The sequence below is a fragment of the Dryobates pubescens genome, chromosome 3, assembly GCF_014839835.1.
Source record: "Dryobates pubescens isolate bDryPub1 chromosome 3, bDryPub1.pri, whole genome shotgun sequence".
NCBI lineage: Eukaryota > Metazoa > Chordata > Aves > Piciformes > Picidae > Dryobates > Dryobates pubescens.
The window spans coordinates 5,430,810-5,454,778 of record NC_071614.1 but is presented as its reverse complement, the minus strand read 5'-3'; the positions used below and the strand labels follow the sequence as shown (position 1 = coordinate 5,454,778).

General features: G+C 39.8%; 1 protein-coding gene across 4 annotated transcripts in view; it reads right to left on the bottom strand.

Moving 5' to 3' along the window:
* ST18 (ST18 C2H2C-type zinc finger transcription factor) overlaps positions 1 to 23,969 on the bottom strand; it is a 162,613-nt gene that overhangs the window by 43,486 nt on the left and 95,158 nt on the right. For all 4 annotated transcript variants that reach the window (XM_009903665.2, XM_054179584.1, XM_054179600.1 and 1 more), the window contains 4 exons: positions 22,981 to 23,035; positions 21,086 to 21,116; positions 6,783 to 6,970; positions 1,844 to 2,629 (listed from right to left, as the gene is read on the bottom strand). In XM_009903665.2, coding sequence (XP_009901967.2) covers positions 1,844 to 2,629; positions 6,783 to 6,970; positions 21,086 to 21,116; positions 22,981 to 23,035 — 1,060 coding nt within the window. The remainder of the gene's footprint in view (positions 1 to 1,843; positions 2,630 to 6,782; positions 6,971 to 21,085; positions 21,117 to 22,980; positions 23,036 to 23,969) is intronic.

Here is a 23,969-nt window from a genome sequence, read left to right as displayed (position 1 = left end):
ACAGGGAGCAGCATCTTTCAAGCTCATTTTGTTGGACCACGAGGTAGGATGTGCTTAGGGACAGAAGGATAGCCAGAGACAGCTGAGGGTTAAACTTCCTGGCAAGACTTTAGGTTAAAAAAAAAAAAGGCAAAACAGCAAAAAACAAACAGAGTAATGGGGAGGAAAGAAAATAGGCTGAGCATCAACAGGAGACCACATGCTTTGGAGAATCACTGCAAATGGAAAGTGCTGCTGTAGTGGACAGAAAATAAAGAGGGACCTTGAAATATGACTGCTTTTTTTTCCCTCATTCTTTAGAAAGGTTGTCATTGAAAAAGATGTAAAAATATAAATTTAAGCCATGCTCTCCTGATGTAATATCCAAGAAAGAAAATTGAGAGCTGATGGTGGAGTTTGCAGAAATAAACCCCAGGTAATTATGTAAAGTGAAAAGATAATGTTCCTGATACCACACTTATCAAAACCATATGGTGTTTATGCAACCTGAACAAGGCCTAGTTTGTTCCATCTTGAGTGCTACCTCTGAACTCACCTGCAAACTACAGCTAATAATAATAGGAAGCAAATCAGAAAGGGACAGATTCTGCCATGCTTACCACGTGTACTGTGAGAAAGTCATACTGACACCACCGTGAACCTGGTGAACACAGCTGGGCTTAGGAGGAGAAAAGACAGCTGTAAAATTCCTACATACACCCTAGTCATCTGAGCAAATAAAGGTTCATGTAGTTTAGCAGGGGGGTAGGCTGACACCGTGCATGGAAAGCTTAAGGCATGCTAATGGAAAGGCTGCTTGAGAGAGCAAAATGAGACACATGCATGTCCTTCCCAAACACTAGAGGAAACATTTTGTAGTTGCAACCCCTAGAATAGCTTGCCAGTTATCTTACACACTAAATATGTTAGATAAATGAACTACTGTAATATTTGCAATGCCCACAGAGACTGCTCGAAAGCAACACTAGAAATATCAAAGTAAGTAGTTCATCAAAAGCAGGAATTGCAGCAATGCTGGAGAGACCTCAGTGTATTTGGAAGCCCCAAAGGAAAGGTTAAAGGACAGATGAATGTATTTTTACTTATTGCAGTGGGGAGTGTGCTTATAAAAATGACATTTCTTGGTGTTCTGTAATTATCCTTAATTAAGGAGTTTCATATGAGACAGCCTGGTTTTCAAATCAAACCCAACTCTTTTAAACCTCCACTTCTGGAAGCCTGATTAAGTACCAAAACCGGAGCAATGTTCCTGCAGCTTTGTAGGATGCCACAAACCATCAGAAACAATAAAGATTTTGGAACTTACTGGCAATTCTGCTGATGGTGAATGAGGCAGGAGAGCACGCCTTGTGCTTTCCTGGCTCGGAAGTGTTGGCTGTAGCAAAATGTAATGTGGGTACGTGAAGTAGACTGACCTCAGAAAACACATGGCGTAGGAACTAGATGGCGTGTTTGGGAGGGGCCAATTTTTCACCCTAACCTTTTCTTAAGCACCGTTTTAATGCCTTCTCTTTTGGCTGCTGAAATTTAGGAGGTATGTATCAGTGCCCTACGAAGGAGGAGGCAGAGGAGGAGGAAAAGGAGGAGAAGGAGTGTCAGTGCCAGCTACACAGCCCTTTTAGTACCCATTACTGATCATTTCATATAGCGGTTTGGCAGGAAGCCAAGTACCTAGCATTTAACCTGGTTAGATGTAAGGCGCTGGTGTGAAGGTACATAATTAACAAAATTACCAGCTAAATTCCAGATTCTTTACTGTTGCTATAAACCCCAGTTCAGAATCCTCTATCGGTCACAGGATAAATGCTTAAGCCAGTAAGAACAGCCAAAAATACTTCCTTACGTTTGTTGCTAAATATCTGTCTCCCACCAATGTCAATAACTTTGGTTTGTCTCCTTTCCCCTGCTAGGTGCTCCAGAAGAAACCTATCCAGTTCCTTGTAGGTGCTGTGAAACACATGCCCTTGCTCTGCCTGCAGAGCGATTGCTTGTTCTAGCAAACTCAAGTTCCCTTTTGTTTTGTCCAGCTCAACCGACACCTCTGTGGTTTCTGACAGGCACTCGTTGTCGTCTTCTTCGCTTTCAGGGAAGGGGTGCTGGATTCTCTTCTCAAAAGGGTCTGGGTGAGACTCCTGGGGTGCTCTTAGCTCTGTTTCTGAGTCACGAAGTGTTTCACAAGGGCCAAATTCTACCTCTTCCTTCTTAATTTCTGGGACCTCCAGGATGCTGGGCTGATTACACTCTACAATGTACTTCTGAGTGACATGGGGCTTTACACTAGTTTCTTCTGAGAAATTTGAAGAGCTGTCCCACTCGTTGTCCATAATTTCAGAGTTACTTTCATTTTCCTCAGAGGAACAGTACTTGGGGTCAGAAATGACACTCTTGTCCTTCCCTTCGGCTGAGTTAATCAGGTAACATTCATCCGTGTCATCACTTTCTGTTTTCAAGGATTGAATGCCGCTGTCATTCAGATTTTCTGCCACTGTTTGACTGGGTGCATCTTTTGCTAATTTTCCCATGTTCATCAAAGCATCTTGATAGCTGGAGTAGTTATCTTTTCTTTGACTGGAATTTTCTTTCCCACCTGAATGAGGGGTTTCCTCAGATGATTTTGGTGTACCTTCCTCTGCATGAGAAAAAGAGAGAGAAATACGTAAGAACAACTGGGGTTTTTGTACCTTGTAGAAATGATGTGAAGATATTTACTGACTGGTCACCATTTCTTTACTCAAAGGTCCTCAGAACTGATTGAATTCACACCAAGACTGTGTTTGAAATGACTGCTTGTAGCATCTGGGAAAACCCTTCTAAGATTATAACTGCTTCAGGTTATAGCTCCAAAGCTATCTGAGAAATAGATACGCTGCCATTTTTCCCTGATGGTGAAGACATTATTATCTGAGAACACAGGCACATTCATAGATGTTCATGTAAAGACAAAGTGACATATTTAGGTACTGAATATACACATAAATCTATATATCATTTATATATCATATTATCTATATGATAAATGCCTGTGTTATGTGTTTTATATATATGTAGATATATGTGTGTGTGTATATGTGTTTATATGTGTGTGTGTGTGTATATATGTGTGTGTGTGTATATATGTGTATATATATGTGTGTGTGTGCATATATATATGCACACACATCCTAAAATTCTTCTGACTGTTTTCACTCTCCTTTCTTCTAAGGTTCCCAAATATTTTCTCAAAATAGACCCTAATTACTTTCCCAGTCACCCCAGATACCATGGAAGACCCTGATGGAAAAGACCTCAATACTTCACTAAGGGCAAGCTCCTGGTCACTATTACAATTGCCACATTAAGTGATAGATCAGGTCATGCACAGGCAAAGAGAAATGGCTGTTATGTACAGGCTCATAAAGGACTTGTTAAAGACACCACTGAAGTGCATCCTGTCTTTATAAACATCTTTCTTCAGAAGAAAAGCAGCAGCCAGCAGGTAATAGAGGCTACATGCAGGAGAGGTTGTCGGTGTGGAAGACAATATGCCTTTTGTATCTCATTTAATTTTTTTATAAACATTTCCTCTGACAAGGACACTCAAAAATACATCTCCATCATCTTCCTTTCTGGTAATTATCTCTCTAAAATCAACACTGGTTTGCCAGGATCAAGTAAATATTGCCATAGTAACTAAAAGCATTTTTGGATGAAGGGAAGAATTTAGTCACAACACTAGCCCCTTCAATAATGCTGATTATAGGGTACATTCTTTTGTTGGGATCTATTCAACATAAACTGGAAAATTTAACATTTTACTTCCTAGAAAGGAGGAAGAATAAACAAGCACAGAGTATTTCATAAGATGTGTCTCTCCTCTCCCGAATCAGAACAACTCCAGGTTTAAATAATAAATTAAGCATAGTCTAAAATGCAAATGAAGTTTCTCTCAATAACACAGCGAGCTATTAAGAGAAAGTGTAAAGGGTTATGATAATTTTAAAGTATTATGAACTACAGAAAACAAATAAAAAGCATTTTCACTGAATATGTCCAATTCATTGAACTATTCTCTCAATCCACTTAACTACCCACATGTGTACAATAATGATTTATAGACATTATACCTAATTATGCATATTTGGGCTGTGTTAGAGTGCCTAACAAAAGCTCTAGAAAGCAACAATTACCTCTGTTGCTTAGCTACATAGTTTAAAATATTCCTATTAAGTGCAGATTATTGTGGAGGGGAAAAGGGGGACAAAAATGCACATGTGCACCACAATGCATTTCACTTTACTGCTGCCAAACTGTTAGCATTTTGGGTCATTTCCAGTTTACATAATTGTTTGGTTCAACTGTTTGTTATATGCTAAAAGAAAATATTGATTAATTCTTATTCTTCTTCAGAAAATTGGACTCATGCAGGGAGAGGTGGCCTTGTGCACTGCGTGCATAAAGTTGTGTTTAAAATAATGTCTGCAAACCGCGGTGTAACTTTTTAGCAGCTGGCCTAGCACCACACACATTGCGGTGTGGTGAATAAAGGAGTCTGCTGTCTTTTCACGTCTCAGCAAGTAAGAACGATGATTTGGCTCTGTAATCAACTTTAGTCAAATGGGGGGGGTTATTATTTGCTCTTCTGCCATTTGGAACATAACAGAATCCCATCAGTGGGTCCTTTCAAAGAGCACAAAGTTCTACTTTTGGAAGAACTCTCCCACCCTTCAGAAGAAAATAAACCAAAACATGATCGCGGTGGATGGTCTTGACAGGCAGTTTTCTGAGTAAAAGATGAAAAATAATGTAATAAAGGCATGATAAGAAGTTTTTACTTCTTGAACAGTCAGCAATTTTAAAAGGCAATGTTTAACAATTTCTTTTTTGAACCAGGCTTAATGGTCCAGCTGTCCCAGCTTTGTTTTTCAGTTCCATGGGCAGTAAGTTTACTTTTAAAACAATCAAAACTCAGCTTAGTTTACACTTGCATCAAGCCCTGAACCGAAGCATTAACTGGTCAACAGACAAGAATCCTGAGTTGAGAATAAAATGAGCAATATTACACTAAGAAATTGCATCCAAATCTACATGCTCGGACCAGCTGCACAAGCTTTAGGAGAAATTTGGGTTGTAGCTGGCAAAAATAATGCAAAAGGAGTAGGTTGTATTACCACTGGCACAGGCAGGTTGGAAGAAATCTGTTATCAAATATTTTTTAATGCAAGTGAGTTGTTTGTTTTTTTTTCTTTTGACTAGAGGGCTGAGTACAAATAGGTTTCCCCTGCATGTGTATCAATAAACTTGGCTCAATGCTCACCCTTTTTGAAAGAAAAGAAACAGGTAAACAATTGAGGTTCATGCAAGACACGCATGGTGTCAGGAGATAAAATTACTCCTTGCAGGCTGGACAGGCAATGAGAACTGTGAATGTTTCACTTGATGAATTTAGCTCAGTAATGTCACCCAAAAGGCAAAGATATTGGGTATTCACCTGCTTAATTAATGTTCTATATGAAGAGAGAGCTCCCTTCTAGGCTTTCACACCAATGGGATGTAGACCCTTGAAGAGACTCCTAGAAGATTAGCAAGTGACAACTGGCTGAAATCTTTGCTGTACAGAAATGACTCAGATTTTGGTAGAACCAGGACTTGACTCTTTGATTGAAAAGACAGCTGCCTTCTTTCTCATATTTTATAGTATTCATGTGTACAAAATCTGGAAATTTTGTTTTGGTTTTAAGGAAATTCTAATTAAAGTGTATAAATAGGTAAATTCATCACCTCAGTTCATCACAGAATAACTCAGGTTAGAAGGAATTGTGAAAGATGATCTGGCCCACCCTTCTGTGGGAAAGGGAGCCTAGATGACATTATCCAGCACCCTGTCCTCCCAAAATATTTGGTAAGAAGTGGCCAAACAAATCACCTTTCAACACCTGTAATAACCAGCAACCAAGTTGAATATAAATTCATTCTGTTTTCATATTTTCTGTGATTACTAATTTCCCAGTGCCAGATCACATGGCTTTTATCTTGCTATCTACTGATAACTCCCCCCTTTAAAACAAAGGCAGAAGTTATCCCACTGATATCTAATTTGTCTGACTAACAATTTGTGCAGGAACTTCTTCAACAACTCTGTGACATCCAGCTTGGCTTGGTATTTTTCATTCATCTTGAACATATATAAACATATATCAGAAAGAGCAATGAGGACATAGTGCAGCCAGAGCTTTCTGTCTCCCCATCCTCTTCCATATTTTCCAGCATACACTCTGCAGAAGTTTCTATGAATTGTTGGACATGTTTGGCTTAGCAGAGTTGGAACAGCAAGTATGAAAGTGCTGAGTCTAATAATCGTGTTAAACAGAACACACGTAGCAGTCACATGCATGAAATTGCTTTGCTAAATGTTAAAGTCAACAATGTTTTGCTAAGCGTTTTGGGTTTTTTTCCTCCTTCCTAAGAGCTCTCTATATTCCAGTGAAAATTTGCTCTTCATAAATGTGTTTTTGTCAGGGGTGGGCTTAACCTTGTTCTGTGACAGAGCTAGTTGAGAAGCAGATGCTGCTCCATATCTGACCTGCTGCAGTAGGTGTCTCTTTGTGTGACCTACAAAGCATTTGCCAGACCTCAGGAGGAGTTACTGTATAAACTAATTGGAAGTGCAGTGCTTAAACCTAGGCAGAACTGCACCGTTCCAACCCTGAGAGGAGTCAAACACATCCTGCATACTTTTTGAAAACCATTTCCTATCTCCCTTCCTGTGGAGTTCAGGTTCAAGGGGAGCCATGCTGCACAGCTACCTGGAGTTGAGCTGCTTCCAAGGACAATCTCCTCCTGTAAATCCGTCCTGTCTTCACTTTCTTCTTTGCATTCCAAGCTGGGGCTGTAGTGTCGGGGTTTCATTAGCAGGGACTTCCTTTTGTTGACGGGAACGCCTGATACCTGTTCTTCAGCTTTCCTTTTCTTAGCCATGGAGCATTTGTAGGCACTGCAATGATCAGCCACCAATGACAGAGAAAAAAGTGGGAGAGGATACATTGTTTTAGAAATAACACCATCCTCTAGTTTAATTCTAAGTATAAAAGCCAGGACTGACAAAATATTAATTCACTTGCAGTTTCAGCAAGTTGTGTGTAGTGGACATTTAATTTTAGCTCATGTACTCAAAGTTCAGGGCACAGGCAAGTCCCATTTCTTTATACTGCTGCCAAGATATGTTTGGGGGAAGGGGAATGAGGAGCAAGACAATACAAACAACAAAAAAATCCATAGCCCAACATCCTTAATCCTAAGTAAGCATATGCTAACCTCAGAGCTGCTCTGCAGGAAAACTAATATACCCAGGAAAGAATGAGCAGAATTACAATCTGGGTTGATAGGTTGGTAATTCAGGGAAAGAGCTAAGGGGGAAAGTATATTGCCAGCTATACTACAACATCCTGAGCCTTTGGCCCCAGCAGCTTTACCTCAGTGTGGATATCCAGCCATGCCCTTGGAGTTCAGCAGCATAAACCCTTTGTGAAACACACTGTACCTGCAGAACATTTTGCAATAAGGGTCCCTCTTTCAATCTCAGTCCCAAGTGTTGGTTTCATTTTGTTAACTACATCCATAAACACCTAGGTTTAGCTCTTCTCAGCTGTCTGTATAGATGCTGGGAAAAGGCTCCTCCAAGAGATCAGTTCATCCCATTTCAAGCTGGATCTAGCTGATAAACAGGTCGAGCTGTTCCCTGGGAAAGGCCTTGCCCAGTTTAGATGCCTAAATTTCAGATATCCAACATGAGAGAGGAGGGCAGTATTTTAAAGAGGAAGACTTTTAGCAGATTTTATATACTTCCTTCAGTTCCTGTAAGTTCTACATCTTAGTCTGCACATTTAATTTCCTCCACAGATATTTAGCAGAACCTGTGCCACCTGATCTGTATGGCATAGAGATGCTATAGCATATAACAGGCCACTGAAAAGGTCTGAATGTTCAACTGCCTTTGTAATAACTTTTTTGCCTAAGTGATTTGGCATTATTTCATTGCTCTCCCTCACACAGTCCTCTAAGAAACGTCTGTAGTATGAATAATAGTGCTCATATTATATCTGTCAGAGATGAAAAAACTACATATATGAATCTGTGTAATCCACTCAGTGGTTTCTCGACCTTAGGCACCCTCAGGGTGCATTACATATCTACATGATGCCCTTAGGTGCTGGATTTTGTGTTTGGCTCACTGACTTAGCAGCAAGATTTGCAAAAGAAAAATCCATGTATGCAGAGAACTCCTATTGGTTACACATATTACAGGCTCAACAGCATAAATTAATCCTTCCAAGGTATCTTATGTGCACTAAATTGGCTCAGGTTCTGATTGTTTTGGATGAAAGCATATGACTAACTTGAGCTTTTTGTTATAGAAAAACAAAAATACCCATTTTTGGCTAACCACCTTCTTGGCAGCCCATCATTGCAAACATGAAGGACATGGAAATATGAAGATCTGCATTTTAGGAGAAATGTTGAAATTCTACCATATGCATCTTAGCCACAGTGGATATTCTTGATCTTCTGAAAGCTAAAATGCTATGGGCATCAGGAATCCTGGATGCTAAGCACCTACTGCAGTTGAATATATTATGGCTCCCGTGTGTTATTTCTCTGCTTATGAATAGAGGATAACATTAACATCATATTAAAGGTCAGAATCACAATGGTACAAGCTTGGAAATGATGCCTACGTAACAGACACCAGGGATGGATGTATTGTGGGTAAATCTGCATAATTTATTTACAAGAAAATACAATCAAGACTGTCTTAATTCAAATTCATAAGTGGCAATTCATACCATTCATGTGGGTTCAGGAAAATTTTTGAGAACCCTTCACACACATCCTTTTTACCAACCAAAACCTTCATTAGGTTTGCTTTTGATCTTCCTCATTTATTTGTCAAGCTTTTACCTGCAGTAGTGACTGTGACAGTGTTTAGAACAAGATGAATTTCCTCTTTAAGACAAGTTTGATTCCCCTTTGACAAAGCTACAACTGCTTTTCACACAAGCATATGTAATAGAGTTTTAGAGCAGAAGATCCACGCAGATCCCCTAGAATGCTCTCCTGTGCAACACAGGTGACATAACTTCACCTAGCTCTTCAGCTTTAGTCCTGTAATCACAGAATGTTGGGGGTTGGAAGGGAGCTCTGGATATCATCGTGTCCAGCCTCCCCTCCTAATGCAGGTTTGCCTAGATCAGATTGCACAGGACAGTGTCCAGATGGGTTTTCCAGAGAAGGAAACTCTACAACCTCTCCAGGAAGTCTAGTTCAGTGTTCTGCCATCCTCAAAGGAAGTTTCTCCTTAAGTGAAACCTTTTCTGTTCTATTTTGTATGATTGCCTCTTGTCCTATCACTGGGCACCTCTGAAAAGAGCTCAGCCCCATCCTCCTGACCTCCATCCTTTAGATGTTTATATGCACTGGTAAGAATTCATCTGACTGCTGTGCATCTTCTAGTTAACGTAAGGGAAACCACAGAAAGCCAGTAAGTAGACTACTGTAGTCTGGCTCAGTAAGTACAACCATTGTCTACCAACATAATGTTATAACTGCAACACTTCAGGCTGCCATAACAGCTATTAAATACAGTGGGTTTTCACTGCAGCTACTGAGGACAGTCATACTCAGGAATTAGCAGATCATGATCATAGAATCAACCAGGCTGGGAAAAACCTCAGTGATCAAGTCCAGCCTATTACCCAATACCTAACACCTCATGACAACTAAACCATGGCACCAACTGCCACATCCAATCCCTTTTTGAACACCTCCAGGGGCGGTGATTCCACCACCTCCCTGGGCAGCACATTCCAATGGCAAATAACTCTTTCTGTGAAGAACTTTCTCCTCACCTTGAGCCTAAACTTCCCCTGGCACAGCTTGTTCTGCTGCAGGTTGCCTGGGAGAAGAGACCAACCCCCACCTGTCTACAACCTCCTTTCAGGTAGTTATAGAGAGCAATAAGGTCTCCCCTGAGCCTTCTCTTCTCCAGGCTAATAAACAAGATCAAGATCAGTGTAGGAGTCCTGCTGCCACCTGCCACCTACAGACCCGCCCTGAAAAATGAGAGCATGAGAGTCCCACCAGGCTATGACCACCACAGTTTGCAGCTGTAAATCACAAACTACTGCAAATCCACCTGGAAGCACGTTGCTCATGTTGTAAAGTTTCTTCTCTATGAAAGACCAATTCATTGGATTGTCCTTTTCATATCTTCTTCTGTCCATGAAGAGCCACTCACCCAGATTTCCTGTATAGCTCCTATCATTTTAAAATAAGTGAATGCATGACATTCAGCTTTAAGTAAAATCATTCCTGACACCTTCCCCTGATTACAAGGTGACAAAATACAGTTGCTGCTTCTTTCCTAGTAAGTGCAGATTGCTCTCTGGAGGCTGGGAGAGATTTATCAACTCCAGCAGAATATACTTTTGCTTTTGCTGGTGGCTTTTTGAAACTGCTGGGTTTGAGTTTAAACTGGAATATAACTGGAGTTGTAGACCTTATTGCTGTCCACATCTACCTGAAGGGAGGTTGTAGCCAGGAGGGGGTTGGTCTCTTCTCCCAGGCAACCAGCACCAGAACAAGAGGACACGGTCTCGGACTGTGCCAGGGGAGGTTTAGGTTCGAGGTGAGGAGAAAATTCTTCTCAGAGAGAGTTGTTGGCCATTGGAATGTGCTGCCTAGGGAGGTGGTTGAGTCACCATCACTGGAAGTGTTCAAGAGGGGATTGGATGTGGCACTTGGTGCCATGGTGTAGTAGTCATGAGATCTTGAGTGAACAGGTCGGACCTGATGATCTTTTCCAATTTTATTGATTCTATGAGTCTATATTAGTTTGTAAGAGCCAGTATAAAGATCTAACACTTCCCAGCAGCTTATTCTTTTCCATCTTACTTTTTTTTTATTTTTAAAGCAAAATTGAAAATAAAAGCAGAAGAAGAACTCCATGAATTGTATCTTTTACAAATACTTACAAGAGATTTGTTAAGTATTTGGGAATGGGCACTGGGAATTCAACTACTATGAAAAGAATTATTTCTGCCTTTGTAACATGTATGGCATGGAAGATTTCCCCTCTGTCTTAAAAAGTTTTTCTCTCTCTCTGTTGCTGATCTACATTCACCCATGCACATTAGTACAGATTTGTCAAGCTGGAGTTTGTCAAATGGTAAACCTATAATTTAGCTTCTCTATTACTCATCTCATAAATTCAACATCTAATAGTTTTGTTGCTATTTATCAATGGCCTGCTTGTTGTCATGGAACACTGATTCAGCTGTCAAGGTTATTTGGTAATCTGAGGCTCATAAAACAGAGGAAGCTCTTTGTGTTATGAGCCCGAAGCCCATACAGGTGGGGGGTTTTGCCCCAGTTTAACTGTGCTTGATTTTTATGACTAATAAATCATTTTAGGACTATATATAATGACCAGAATTTCCTTATTATTATATCTTCATTCAATGACTCAGTTACCAAACCAGCCTTGTGTCAGTTTGTGTGAGTAGTGTGAGCCAAGAGGCTAAAATCTAAGACATATAAGACTTGGGATGTATGTCTTGGTAAAACAAAACCAACCAACCAACCAACCAACCACACAGCATAATAAATATTTCACATGGATTTCACACCTAAATACTTTAAAAAAACAAATACTAGGTCCTTCTCTTTATTTCTGATCAGAATATATCTTGGATGGTGTGGGCAGACACAGATAGATAGCAGAACAGTGCTTTGAGCCCCACCACAAAGCAACGCTTTCAAAGAGAGAGGTTTTAAGCTGGCCTAACCACATACAGATTTTACTACTGCTGAAAATTGTCCTGTTTGTTGTTTGTTGCTCTTTTCTGTTTTGTTTTGTTGCTTGTTGGTTGGTTGGGTGGGTTGGTTTTGTTTGGGTTTTGTGGTGTTGGCGTTTTTCTTGCAATTTGTTCACCTAAATAATGTGTTTGCCAAGCCTTTCACCAGACCTTTAACCACTTTCTAGCCAGCAAGGACTATTTTTTTGTTGTTGTTGCTGTTAATCTGTTGGCAAGAACAGGTCTCTGGGGCTTCTTTTTCTTATGCACAGCGGCCTGCAGGTTGGGAAAGCATGATAACAGAGCTAAGAATTGCCATAGTGGGTAAAACCAGGGCTACATTCAGCCTGACAACTGGTGTTTACTAATGCCTGCAATGGATGCTACGAGGAGAGGCTGAGGGAGCTGGGGTTGCTTAGCCTGGAGAAGAGGAGACTCAGGGGTGACCTTATTACTCTCTACAACTACCTGAAGGGAGGTTGTAGACAGACGGATGTTGGTCTCTTCTCCCAGGCAAGCAGTACCAGAACAAGAGGACACAGTCTCAGGCTGCGCCAGGGGAGGTTCAGGCTGGATGTTAGAAAAAAGTTCTATACAGAAAGAGTGATTGCACATTGGAATGGGCTGCCTGGGGAGGTGGTGGAGTCGCCATCACTGGAGGTTTTTAGGAGAAGACTTGACGGGGTGCTTGGTGCCGTGGGTTAGTTGCTTGGGCGGTGTTGGATTGGTTGATGGGTTGGACGCGATGATCTTGAAGGTCTCTTCCAACCTGGTTTATTCTATGTATGTATGTATTCTATGTATGTATGTATGTATTCTATATCAAATATAGAAGAAAAGAACACACTACATCACATGTACACTCCTTTCCTTCAAGAGGAAAAAAAAGTGTTTGAATATCAAGGAAGAGAAGAGAAAGAGAAGAGAAAGAGAAGAGAAAGAGAAGAGAAAGAGAAGAGAAAGAGAAGAGAAAGAGAAGAGAAAGAGAAGAGAAAGAGAAGAGAAAGAGAAGAGAAAGAGAAGAGAAAGAGAAGAGAAAGAGAAGAGAAGAGAAAGAGAAGAGAAAGAGAAGAGAAAAAGAGAAGAGAAGAGAAAGAGAAGAGACGAGACGAGGTTTGAGATCATTGTGTCCAACCTATCATCCAACACTATCTAATCAACTAAACCATGGCACCAAGCACCCTATCAAGTCTCTTCCTAAACATCTCCATTGATGGCAACTCCACTACCTCCCCCGGGCAGCCCATCCCAATGGGTATTCATATTTGATGTCTAATGCTATTTAAGGAGCCCACCAGGTTGGTTTTAAGACCAATCAGGTCTTAAAATATATTCAATTATTCATTATGCTGATGAAAACTTGTGGCTTTAAGTGAAAATATTAATAGATTGTGCATTAGCAGAACTCTGATGTGAGTTTTCATGGGTGAAATTTTACAGGGTACTCCTGGAAAGAACCCCTGAGTTCTCATCATGGACGAGAAGCCAAAGGTATGCTTGCCCTGATTGATAGTCTGGAGTCAGAGTTATTGAAATGAATATTTTCTTGTGTTTTGTAAAGGAAGATGAGCCACAGTTACTTCTAGACTTAGAATGTCTAACATTTGGACTCCATGACTGAGCCTGTTGCATTTCTTTGATTCAACCTAGATGATGAAAAATAATCTGGAAGATGGCTCCAGTTGACAATTCATGGAAAGAGTTAAAAAAAGATCTGGAAGAGAATTTGTCTGGTGAATGTAATTTCCTTTCATCAACATTTTTAAGCATTAAGATGGTAAGGACTCAAACCAATAAAATGTGGGGGAAAAATGAACAAGTTGCTTGCCTTTTAGACTTGGTGAATTGTCTGTAATAGAAGTTCAGAACTAGCAGTTAGAGAAAAACTGAATGCATTTCATCCCTTTCTGACAATCATAGAATCAGTCAGGGTTGGAAGGGACCACAAGGATCATCTAGTTCCAACCCCCCTGCCATGGGCAAGGACACCTCACACTATCCTATACATTTGTCTTGTAAGTTGTATCTGTGAAAGGGGCAGGAACTTTTCCTGTGCATTGTAGCAGTCATTGCAGGGTTAAAGGCCCTTCTACAAATACGAAAGTTTATTGCACACAGGGGCAATGCTCTTTATATAAAATATCAGAGTTCTAAGAAGTTCAGTCCAGGGCTGAACCAAGATGAAAAGAATGCACATGAAGTGTAGATGGGCAGAAAGATAAAAGAGAAATTCATATTTATGAACACTAATAGAGAGCAAAATAAGCTCCATAACTTGAGGGTATTAAAGTGTCTGTCTATATACTTTGGTTTAGCTAGCAAAAAGAGAACAGAACCAGAGAGATAATAATGTTGAGAAAATATTGTATCATAACTGAAAGCTGGCTGGAACATGATATTAAAAGATATATTTTATTTTATAAAGACACACAAGAAAAGCAAAGGAGCTGCCACAGCCTTGTTGGTGAAAGATTTATTAGCCCCTATAAGAAGAGGCTGGGGAGAAATGGGTAATGGTGTTGAGTCATTATGTACTGAGCTTGGAGATGTTTCAGACAGTAAATGAAATGTTATAGGCCACCTGACCAAAAAGAACAACTGGACTGTGAAATGATTGAGCAAATAAAAAGAGGCACGCAAAAGGAGAGGACCAATGGTCAGTCAGCAGTGACATAAGGCAAAGCATACAGTTATGATGAAATCTACCAATGGCTCTAGCTCACTGTGATTTCTGGAGCTAAAGAGCAATGATTTCAGGCTGCAATAGGTTCATGAAATGGCTTTTTTAACAAGAAAAAACAAAACAAAACAACTCTTTTTTTTTTCTTTCTTTCTCTCTCTTTTTTTAACACTAATTTACTATTTTATCATGGTTCCCCTCATAGGGAAGGCTGCTCAGAGAAGGACAGCACAGATGTAGATTCTCTGCTCTGGTTTTCTTGTCTACAAGCTTGCAGGATCCCAGGGATACCCAGATAATAGGAAGAATATATGCATATAACCCCTCAATTGAAATACTACATCAATGAAATGGATGACTTCTTTATAGTGTCATTCTATGGCTAGAGCTGTATATTTGGACCCTCCTCTAACAAGTAAGTAATTCTCAGGAAAAAACAATTTGGAGGAAACTTATTTTTTACTGTATGGACCTCAAGAAGTTCTTAAACTCAGTAATATGAATGAATGCCCAAGATATGGCCCAAACCCAGTCTCTATTTCATTTACTCGCTCAATCTGTCCAGGTTCAGTAGGTCAATAAATTCCAGTGGGAACCAAGCCAAGAATTTGGCTTAGAATGGATTAAATTTCTAGGCAAATCTACAGATCATCCACACAACCTCTACATCCAAAGAACCTTGTACATGAGTGGTCAGCTTGCTAACACCAGTGAATGCTTAAATAAAAAACACTGGTAACTCCAGCCTGGTTACAGAAGACATAAAGAAGATACGAAATTCATTGTCAGGAGCCAGGACTTCCTTTTAACGTAGCAGAGATCCTGTGGCTGCAATTTTTTTCCCTTTCCTTGTTATCTCCAGGCTGTCCACAGTCTGTTACAGCTTGCTTTTGCCTGGCTGAATCCACCCTTGACATCAGTCAGACAGAGCAATTCAGCCAGCTATAATATTTAACTCATGATTGATGTGCATGAGGCAGAAGTCACCGGTTGGCATTTCAATCTCTATATGGCTTGTGGTCATCTACAGAGGAAAGATCTGCCATAAGAGGAAGCAACCATTTGGGGATATAATGTTCTGATGCATTCTGTCTCTCAGCAGAAGGCATTAAAGTATGTGCAGCTCTAAATTCCTGTATGGGATTGGGAGGATAACATTTGCTGTGTGCTGAGGGACACAGAAGCTGTGATGGAGAAGACAATGACTCTTGTAACATACTAAATAATGGATGAGTTTTGGAATCATTTTGGTTGGAAAAGACCTTTGAGCTCATTTAGTCCAACCATTAACTAACTACCATGGTGCTAAACCATGTCCCTTTGCAACACATCTATGCATCATTTACCATAGAGTCATTTGTGTGGGAAAAGACATCTAAGATCATCAAGTCCAGCTCAGAGCACCATCTTAGTGGTTATTTAGAACAGTTCACTAAGGAGGTAAGTCAAATAACTGCCAGACTCAGGGTTACCTGCAAAATCTAAGTAATTACTTGTGATCACCTAAAGCTGTATACTGTTATTCCTCTTTATATAATCAATGGCAACATTTTTAAGAGTGGAAATTCTTACTACCTTTTATCATTTCATCCAAATTCTTACTACCTTTTATAATTTCATCTAAAGAATGACATTTTAATGAAAGAAACAGCCCCACACCTTAATTTTGATGTTCCCTCTGCACCAGTTCAAATCACTTTCTACAATCCTTAACCCACTCACATGGATGTTTAAAAGTGGAAAATGTTTGAGTTTTGAATTTATTTCTGTGCTTATTTTTCTCTTGCTTAGTGGTTCTTGTCTACTGGTTTAACAGCACTGCAAGAACAACCTGGTTCTGAAGTAAAAAAAAAAAAAACTGAGGTCCATCAACTCATCAGAGTTCTAGAAAAAAGAGAAGAAGAGGTCAGAGGCAGAGTGAAGGGAGATGAGAACTGACAGCTCTCTAGATTTCACAATTTCATGGCTAATTGGAGGGGGACTGAAAGAGGAAGGAGGAAACAAGGGAGGAATTTAAACACAATAGACCTATAAATTTGATTGCCATTGCAATTTACATGATGAGAATGGTTGACATACAGTATTTAAGGATAGGTGAACTCCAGCACTATTATTTCACTCTTTCTGTGACCAGCATCTACTTACCTCTGCCTCACAGCAAACTGCACCACATGCTGGCTGCTTGACTGTTCAATGTTTTCTATCAAATATCAACTACAAAATCACTTTTCCTTACTATAAAACACAGATTTGCACAGACACTTTGAGGACAGCACTGGCTAGCACATCAGCCTAAATTCTTTAAGACCCTCTCTTGTCAGAAAAGAATAAGAAATTAACAGGACTGATTGGGAATTTGGAAAGTCTGATTGCTGACTACAGGACAGACTTGATTACTCCAGAAATCATGGAGTAAGATGTTAATATTTTCATAGCCTCATAGCCATTTCAATTCCTAACATTGCTGGGGCAGGAAGATAGTTCCTTTTCCAAGCCAGAGAGCAAACAGCAGATACTCTTAACTCATCATTCTGTTACCAGACCTTGGGAATAGGTATTTTTGAAGCCTGCTTATTATATAAAGTTCAGGAAAAGAGATACTAATGAATTATTAATTTCTAAACACAGCTAGGCAGGCACAGCTCTTTTCTTTCATGCTATGATTTTTTCCTGTGTGGCCAGTTAATTTCTTATCTACCAAACTGTCATCTCTCATTCCATTATTGTCTGAAACTAGAGTTCAGATGTAACTGGATGCATATCATCTACCAGCAAAATATTCAGCACTGTAGAATAAGCACTAACTATCACAGTCAGCAAAAATGCTTCTTAACATGGGGCCAATACTGTTACTTACATTGACACACCTCTGAAACGTTTTGGATAAAGTTGTGGAATATATTTTGGTAAGAAAACCCTGAAGCACTTCAGCAGCATTGATTACAGGGTTGCTTTGATGATTTTTCACCCTCCTGATCAAAAGCCAGATTGAAGTGTCTAGTTACTCCTTCTGTGAAAGAAACATGCAGACAGCTCTGCTCTATCACTTCTCTCTCTAAAACATTCAAGATGTTCATGTCTCTATACATTCCCACTGAACAGTTCACCTGATCTGAATATCTAAAATGTCTCACAGTGTCTGGGACAAGAGTTTCAGGTAAAAAGTGGCTTTCCTTACTTTTAAGGAAATGATCCCCTTGAAGAAGGGATCCAACACTACAGAGAGTAAGCTGCAACTGTTCCTCATGGAACAGGACTGTTCTCCATGACTTGAAACACCAGTGCCTTGTGGATTCTTCAGTAATCATTAGTGATGGAAGCCAGAAAGACTTAATTTCACCTGTATCTAATCCAGAAAAGGTACCTTTTCTATTCAAACATTGACTTAGCCAAACTGATCTATACTTTTGCAATCCCATGCTTGGATCAATCCAATTTGCTCTTCCTTGGTCTGACCCAGATGCCACTCCATAACCTACAGATGGTTCATCGTACTGTATCCCATCTGTTAAATAGAACACAGTAATGAGAATACATCACACCAATATTCTTCACTTCCCTTTGGTTTTCATTCTAATCCTGAACACAGCTGAAGGTCCTGGTCCTTTCAGTGGTCCATGACTAAATCACCTAACAGAAGACCTCTTCTTCCTGCTTCTTGTGGAAGATGAATGCAACAGAGTTGTTATGCCCAAAAGGTGTCAGATTCAAACTTGAATGTATGGGACAGAGCTCTCCTGGTTTCAGCAATCTCTTCTACCACATATTGTGTTTTGCTACATTTAGGTTGTGATAAAAGAATCATCTCTCCCTGTGGGTAGTTTAGCTGCAATGAGATCACCACAGCACTGCACTTCTAACTGAAAAATTAAACTGTGTTCATAAGTAAATGAATTTGGAAGAAGAAAGAGTTCTGTTTTGAAGGACTTACTAAGTGCAGCACATTGTGCCTTATTGCTACAACATACACAGTAGATATGGTAAAGAAAATACCAAAAAACCCAAGAAGCCATAAATCTGAACTAATAACAGAGAAGTGTCAATAATATACAAGAATAAAGAAAATTATTTCTATGATATTGAATGTTGGGTTTTCTTAAGGCATATAATTGTATGAAATCAAGGTAAAGCTTGAGAGGAGTTTTGTATCTGCATACATTTAGGTTGGTCAGTATCTGAAAGAAAGTTACTGTCCCCTGAGAACTCAGTGTGATGCAAGAGAATTTGTAGTTGTTTTACCTAAACAGAGGGAAAAATTAACCCCCAGCTGGGCATTTAAGGTGATGTTTCTCTGAAAATATACATTTGATGTAGAAATGCAGTCCTGGTTCTTGGGAAAAGACAGATGACAGCAAAACTATTTGCCAGGTTTCTGAGTGAAATCTTGGCTTTCTTGAAATCAACAGATTTCCATCAAGCAAGAATGCCACCCCTGAATGCAGAAGAGACTCTTTCATGCATTATTCAATCTAATTGGTGACTGCAAGACTTGGTTTTGCTTTTCCCTTATTTTGTTCTCTACTTTTGTGACACACAACTTGCAGAATAAAGAAAAGGCTAACAAATGCTCTAGAACCAATCAATGTTATGAAACTAATAATAATACAATATGAGCATGTAAGCTTATGTAGTGCCTTTCATGTGGAAGTATCCCAAGGCACTTTGTAACAGAAACTCAATAAGGAGTGCAAAAGTGCTTTGTCAGATAGGATAAGCCAGGGGAAAAGGGGAAATTAATTAAGCATGGATTTAAATTTCTCAGCCAACACAGCATTTAGAACCTTGGTTGGAAAAGGCATTGGTGCCATTATCTGTATCCAGGGAACCCACCAGACTATTTCAGTCTTTAATTCTTGAGGAATGTTCAGTAGTTTTTCCACAGTAAAATGAGTATGAGTAACTGGAAGGCAATTCCTAGGCTACGTTTCCAAAAGGCAGCCCCTGCCTCTCTGCCTCTAGTTGTTCATAAATAAATAGATTCATTAAAGCTGATCATCTGACTTGTGTGCCAGTAAAGCCACTTGACTGCAGATACTCAGGTAAGGATTTTGATGCTGCAGAAACTGCAAACACCTAGTTAAGGACTGGGCAATGGCTTTGCAGGCTATTTAGCTCTTTGATTTAAACCACTGTACATTTCCTTACGAAGGAAGACCACACCTCTGACAGAGAGAGTCTCTGATCACAGTAGTTCCTAAGATAGCACATGTATCACAGGAAAGAGCAAAATTACTTGGGAAAAGCTATAGTAATTGATAATGCATAAATTACAGCTTCCCTGATGTTGCAGAAACTTGCACATCCTCTATTTTTCAAACCTTTTTCTCTTCGGAACACATGGACTGTCCTCATATTTGGATGAGTGCCTCTCTGGATTAATGCATCCTTCTGGTGCATAAATTAGGGATGCACAGAGGAAAAAGGAGAAGCACTAAATCTCAGGAAACTGAAGCCACACAGTAAAAATGAGATTCACAGTAGAGCTGAATGAGTGACTCACTGGGAATAAAAGTTAGCCTCCACTCCTGTTCACGGACTATCTGCACGGAACTTGTAATTTCCTCAGTTTTATTATACAACAAAGCCTTACAATATTGCATGCCTTCTCTGTGAATAACTTCCTGTAACTATCACATGTCCTATCTTAAGAGAGGCATCTGACTGATCAAATGAATCACATGATGATGCTTCTATTCCCAGGTACCTGATGTGGTTAAGAAAGCCGCTCAGTAGCACAGTGATGAAAAGGAAGTGCAGGCAAAACAAATTGCTTTAACAACTCTGAAGAGTTGTTCAGTATTTGTACTGCAGCTGTGGCCCATTGTTACTTTTATTAAGAACTCAAGGAATTTGCAGCTACCTGTTAATATTTTCTCTGGGGGACACAAGGAATGAATTTGTCCTAGAGGAGACTTGAATTTGGTGGCACGTGTTCTTTTTGAAGGTTGGTTACTGCATAATATGCCAATCTTTCCAGAGTTTCTTTGACACTCTTGGTAGTTGGTAAGGTTAAAGACCTGAAACATCCTTGTACAGTTGGTGGTTTTGAATGGACTGCCATGCTTTAGATGAATTTGAAAAGTACTCTTTGCTTCTTCAATAAAATATGAAACCTCAGCAAGTACTCTAGGAACAATGAGCCATGGATGCATTTAGAGTTTGCAGTAGTTAGTAGTGACTACCAGTTTTCTAAAAGCCATCTTACAAATGTTACTATCTTTTAGAACGTTCAGATATTGAAATCCTGTTATACTTGGTACAGGAAAAAGAAGACTGATCAGAAATTATAATTTATGCTGCACACCCTGACACAGGCTGAAGCTAAAGACAGCATACCAGAACCCTGCCCACAATTGCTGTTGATTATGCCTGCATAGTTATTGCTAACATTTTGCTTTTGGGTTTGATGTATTTAAAAAGATAATGTGCATCAAGCAGCCTTTTGCCAGATCTATGCTCAATCTCTCCATACCACAGCATTTCCTGGATTCTCTATACTATAGCAATAACACTGGTGTGAATTTCTCAATGTAATCACAAAATAAAACTGAAAAAAATAAACAATGTGGGTTCTTACCTGAGCTCTTGAGCTATAGAGTCCACTTGAACTGTTAATAAAAGCAGGAAAGAACAAATTAGTTTACACTTACAGACTTGAGCTTTCTGCAAGCTTGCACCTGCCTCTCTGTGATGACAGAGGAGTGGCTATCAAAACACAGGTGATTATTTCATGCTAACAACAGGATTGTAGCTCCTAGTTGCGAATGCTAAGTGAACATAGAATTCTCAGAGTGATTTTTCCCCTCCACAAAACCTGGGGTATGATGCTCGGTGGAAGATTAAGAAGAAGAATAAGAAAAAGTGAGCGAGAAGGTACTGGTCTTAATTGAAAATAGAATGACAAATCTCTGCTGCTTCTGAATGCTGATTCAGTTTGGGAATGCTGGAGGCTGGTGTTTACAAATACCTGCCCACACAAGGATATACAGCATATGGAAAAAGCCAACAGGTGGTTCTAAGGATTACTCATATTGAACAGGCAACTTTTGTTGTTTCCAGTTCTGGGAAAGTGTTCCTGGCATTAGTTTCTACAGATGCATGTGCATAAAAAATGCAGAGAGAGAAAATCTATATGTTTTTAAAACACGTTAGTAGCTTTTTGAGCAAAAAGGGTTTGAACCCCCTGTTAAACACAGTTGCAGTCTGATAAGCCAGCTAGAGTGTTTTAACTCACAGTCCTGACCAAGAGACAAGATGCACTCTCATGAGGATTTGGGAATAACTTCCTTAGTCAATGACTTTTAAGTCCTCTGTTCTGGTGCTTTTGAATTTTATATTTATTTCAGAGGACATCACTGAGGGATGTGTCAAAGTTTTCAGAAAGGCTTGGCTGAATTTCTGCTTTTGTCTGTGGGACATTTGTGGCACTCCCATCCCTTTCCTCTGTCTAAGTGAAGCCTAGCCTAGCACCTTTCACTCCTTTGGTCACATAAAACTAGAGAACTACGCCAAACCACACTTTAATTTCTCATTCTGACCTCAGCTTGAAGCTGAAGACAATATTAAGAGTCCAGAGCTGCTAAGTTGTGACAAGGAATCAAAACAATCTGTTTTGCACAATCCTGAGAGTGCACGATTCACATTGAAATCAGAGTGAGGGATGGGTGCTTCGCACTGCTGAAAATAACCATGAGCAAAAATGTTCACGGAGCTGGCAAAACTTTGACATTTATTTTTTAAGTACCTCCATTTTTCACTCATTATCAAGAGTCACAAAAAAAAAGTGTTATGAATTAAAATTAAAAGTTATTTTCCTGGAAGAGCTGTATTGCTAGTCAATCATGTTTTCCAGATGTTGAGATCATTAAGGGCCTGTTTATCTCTCAGTACTGCATTTCCATCTGTTCCTTACAAAAAGAGAGGGCTAGCTGGGAAATACAACTGTGTCATAACTTTGCAACACGAAACACGAGCACTGATACTTTCTAAAAAGGCACTGAGTTCTCCTCACACACCTGCACCTTTTGATTAAAGTAAATTTACTTCTGGGCCATTTATGCAGTTCATTTACAGATAATTAATGGCAACAGACAGAGGGACCATCCAGTTGGCTGGGACAAAGTTTTGTACATTATTTTGAAAGCATCCATTCAATATTGTCTAGCTCTATTCCCTATGGAAAATCTTTGTTTGCATAGTAAAAAGCATAACCTTTATTTTCTTTGGGGGGGGGGGGAAGGCTCAAAGAAAACAGCATACAGTAGGTTTTTTTTCCCCCAGTCTGCTTTCCTTTAAACCATAGCTAATAACATCGTGCCTCTTAATGCCGGCAGTCTGTGTCCTGCCTTGATTAAAAAAGCAGCCCAGAGGAAGCTACACACTCTCTTACTGCACATTAGGGACTGTGCACAGGAACTATCATATGTCATGGTGTGCTGGGCACAGGGTCGTGGAACGTGCTTGCTAACTCACCCTTGGTTCCTTTTGAGCGTGTGCGTAGCTTTTTATTTTCCCCATCTGCATCCATCTGCAACATTAACAAAAAGTCTTTAATTCACTCCTTTTGCCACTGAGGGGGGGAAAAAAAAGTCTCTAATGATTTTTATTTCCCCCCCCCCCCACACACACACATTTTCAAAGGCTAGACAGTAGTAGAAAGAAGAATAATCATGCCTTATTAATCTTGTCAAAGAGATAAAAAGCCATCTGTGAATATCTGGTAAATACCTAAGAGATACCTTTAACGATACAGATTTGTTTAATAAAGTGATGGCTATGAGTGGCTCTGCAAGGTTTAATGACAAGGCCTACAGGTGTTAGCTGAAGGCATGAGGCTTGACACAGCAGTGCTATATGACTGCTGCTTTCAGCATCCACATCCTGGAAGAAAAGGTGCCAGAAAGTCACAGTGCCTACAGGCTCTCTGTGCTGTTTTTGTAACTGAAGCATATCTTGGTGGCTGCATTGGAACCCACTTCTCAGACAACTTCATCCTTAAAACATGAAACCCTCTAGCTTGGCCGTGCACATTGCACACCTACACCTTTGAAATACTTCACCACTTCCTCAGCTGCTTCTTGCGAAAGTTTTGGTCTGTGGAGACAGGTACAGATTTGTATGAGCTTCTGGGCAAATACAGTGTCCAGATTTGTATTTCACATTAAAAAAACCCAAATCCTCAAACAACTCAAAAAATCCAACCTCCCCAAAGAGTCAGATGTTGTTGTAAGATTTCTAATTGCAACAAGAGAAACCTTTCAAGATCAGCTGTTCTTGTGACACTTTTGGCTACATCTAAACCAGCGCTGGAAATATGCACCTTCTGGTCTTGGATCTGGCCCAGACCCATAATTATAGGGGCAGGTTTTATTTTATTACAGACCCTTGAAATTCCAAGTGATTAAGATTTCACATACTGATGAGGAAAGCCGCAATGACATACAGCAGGTTTTACTGCGGTG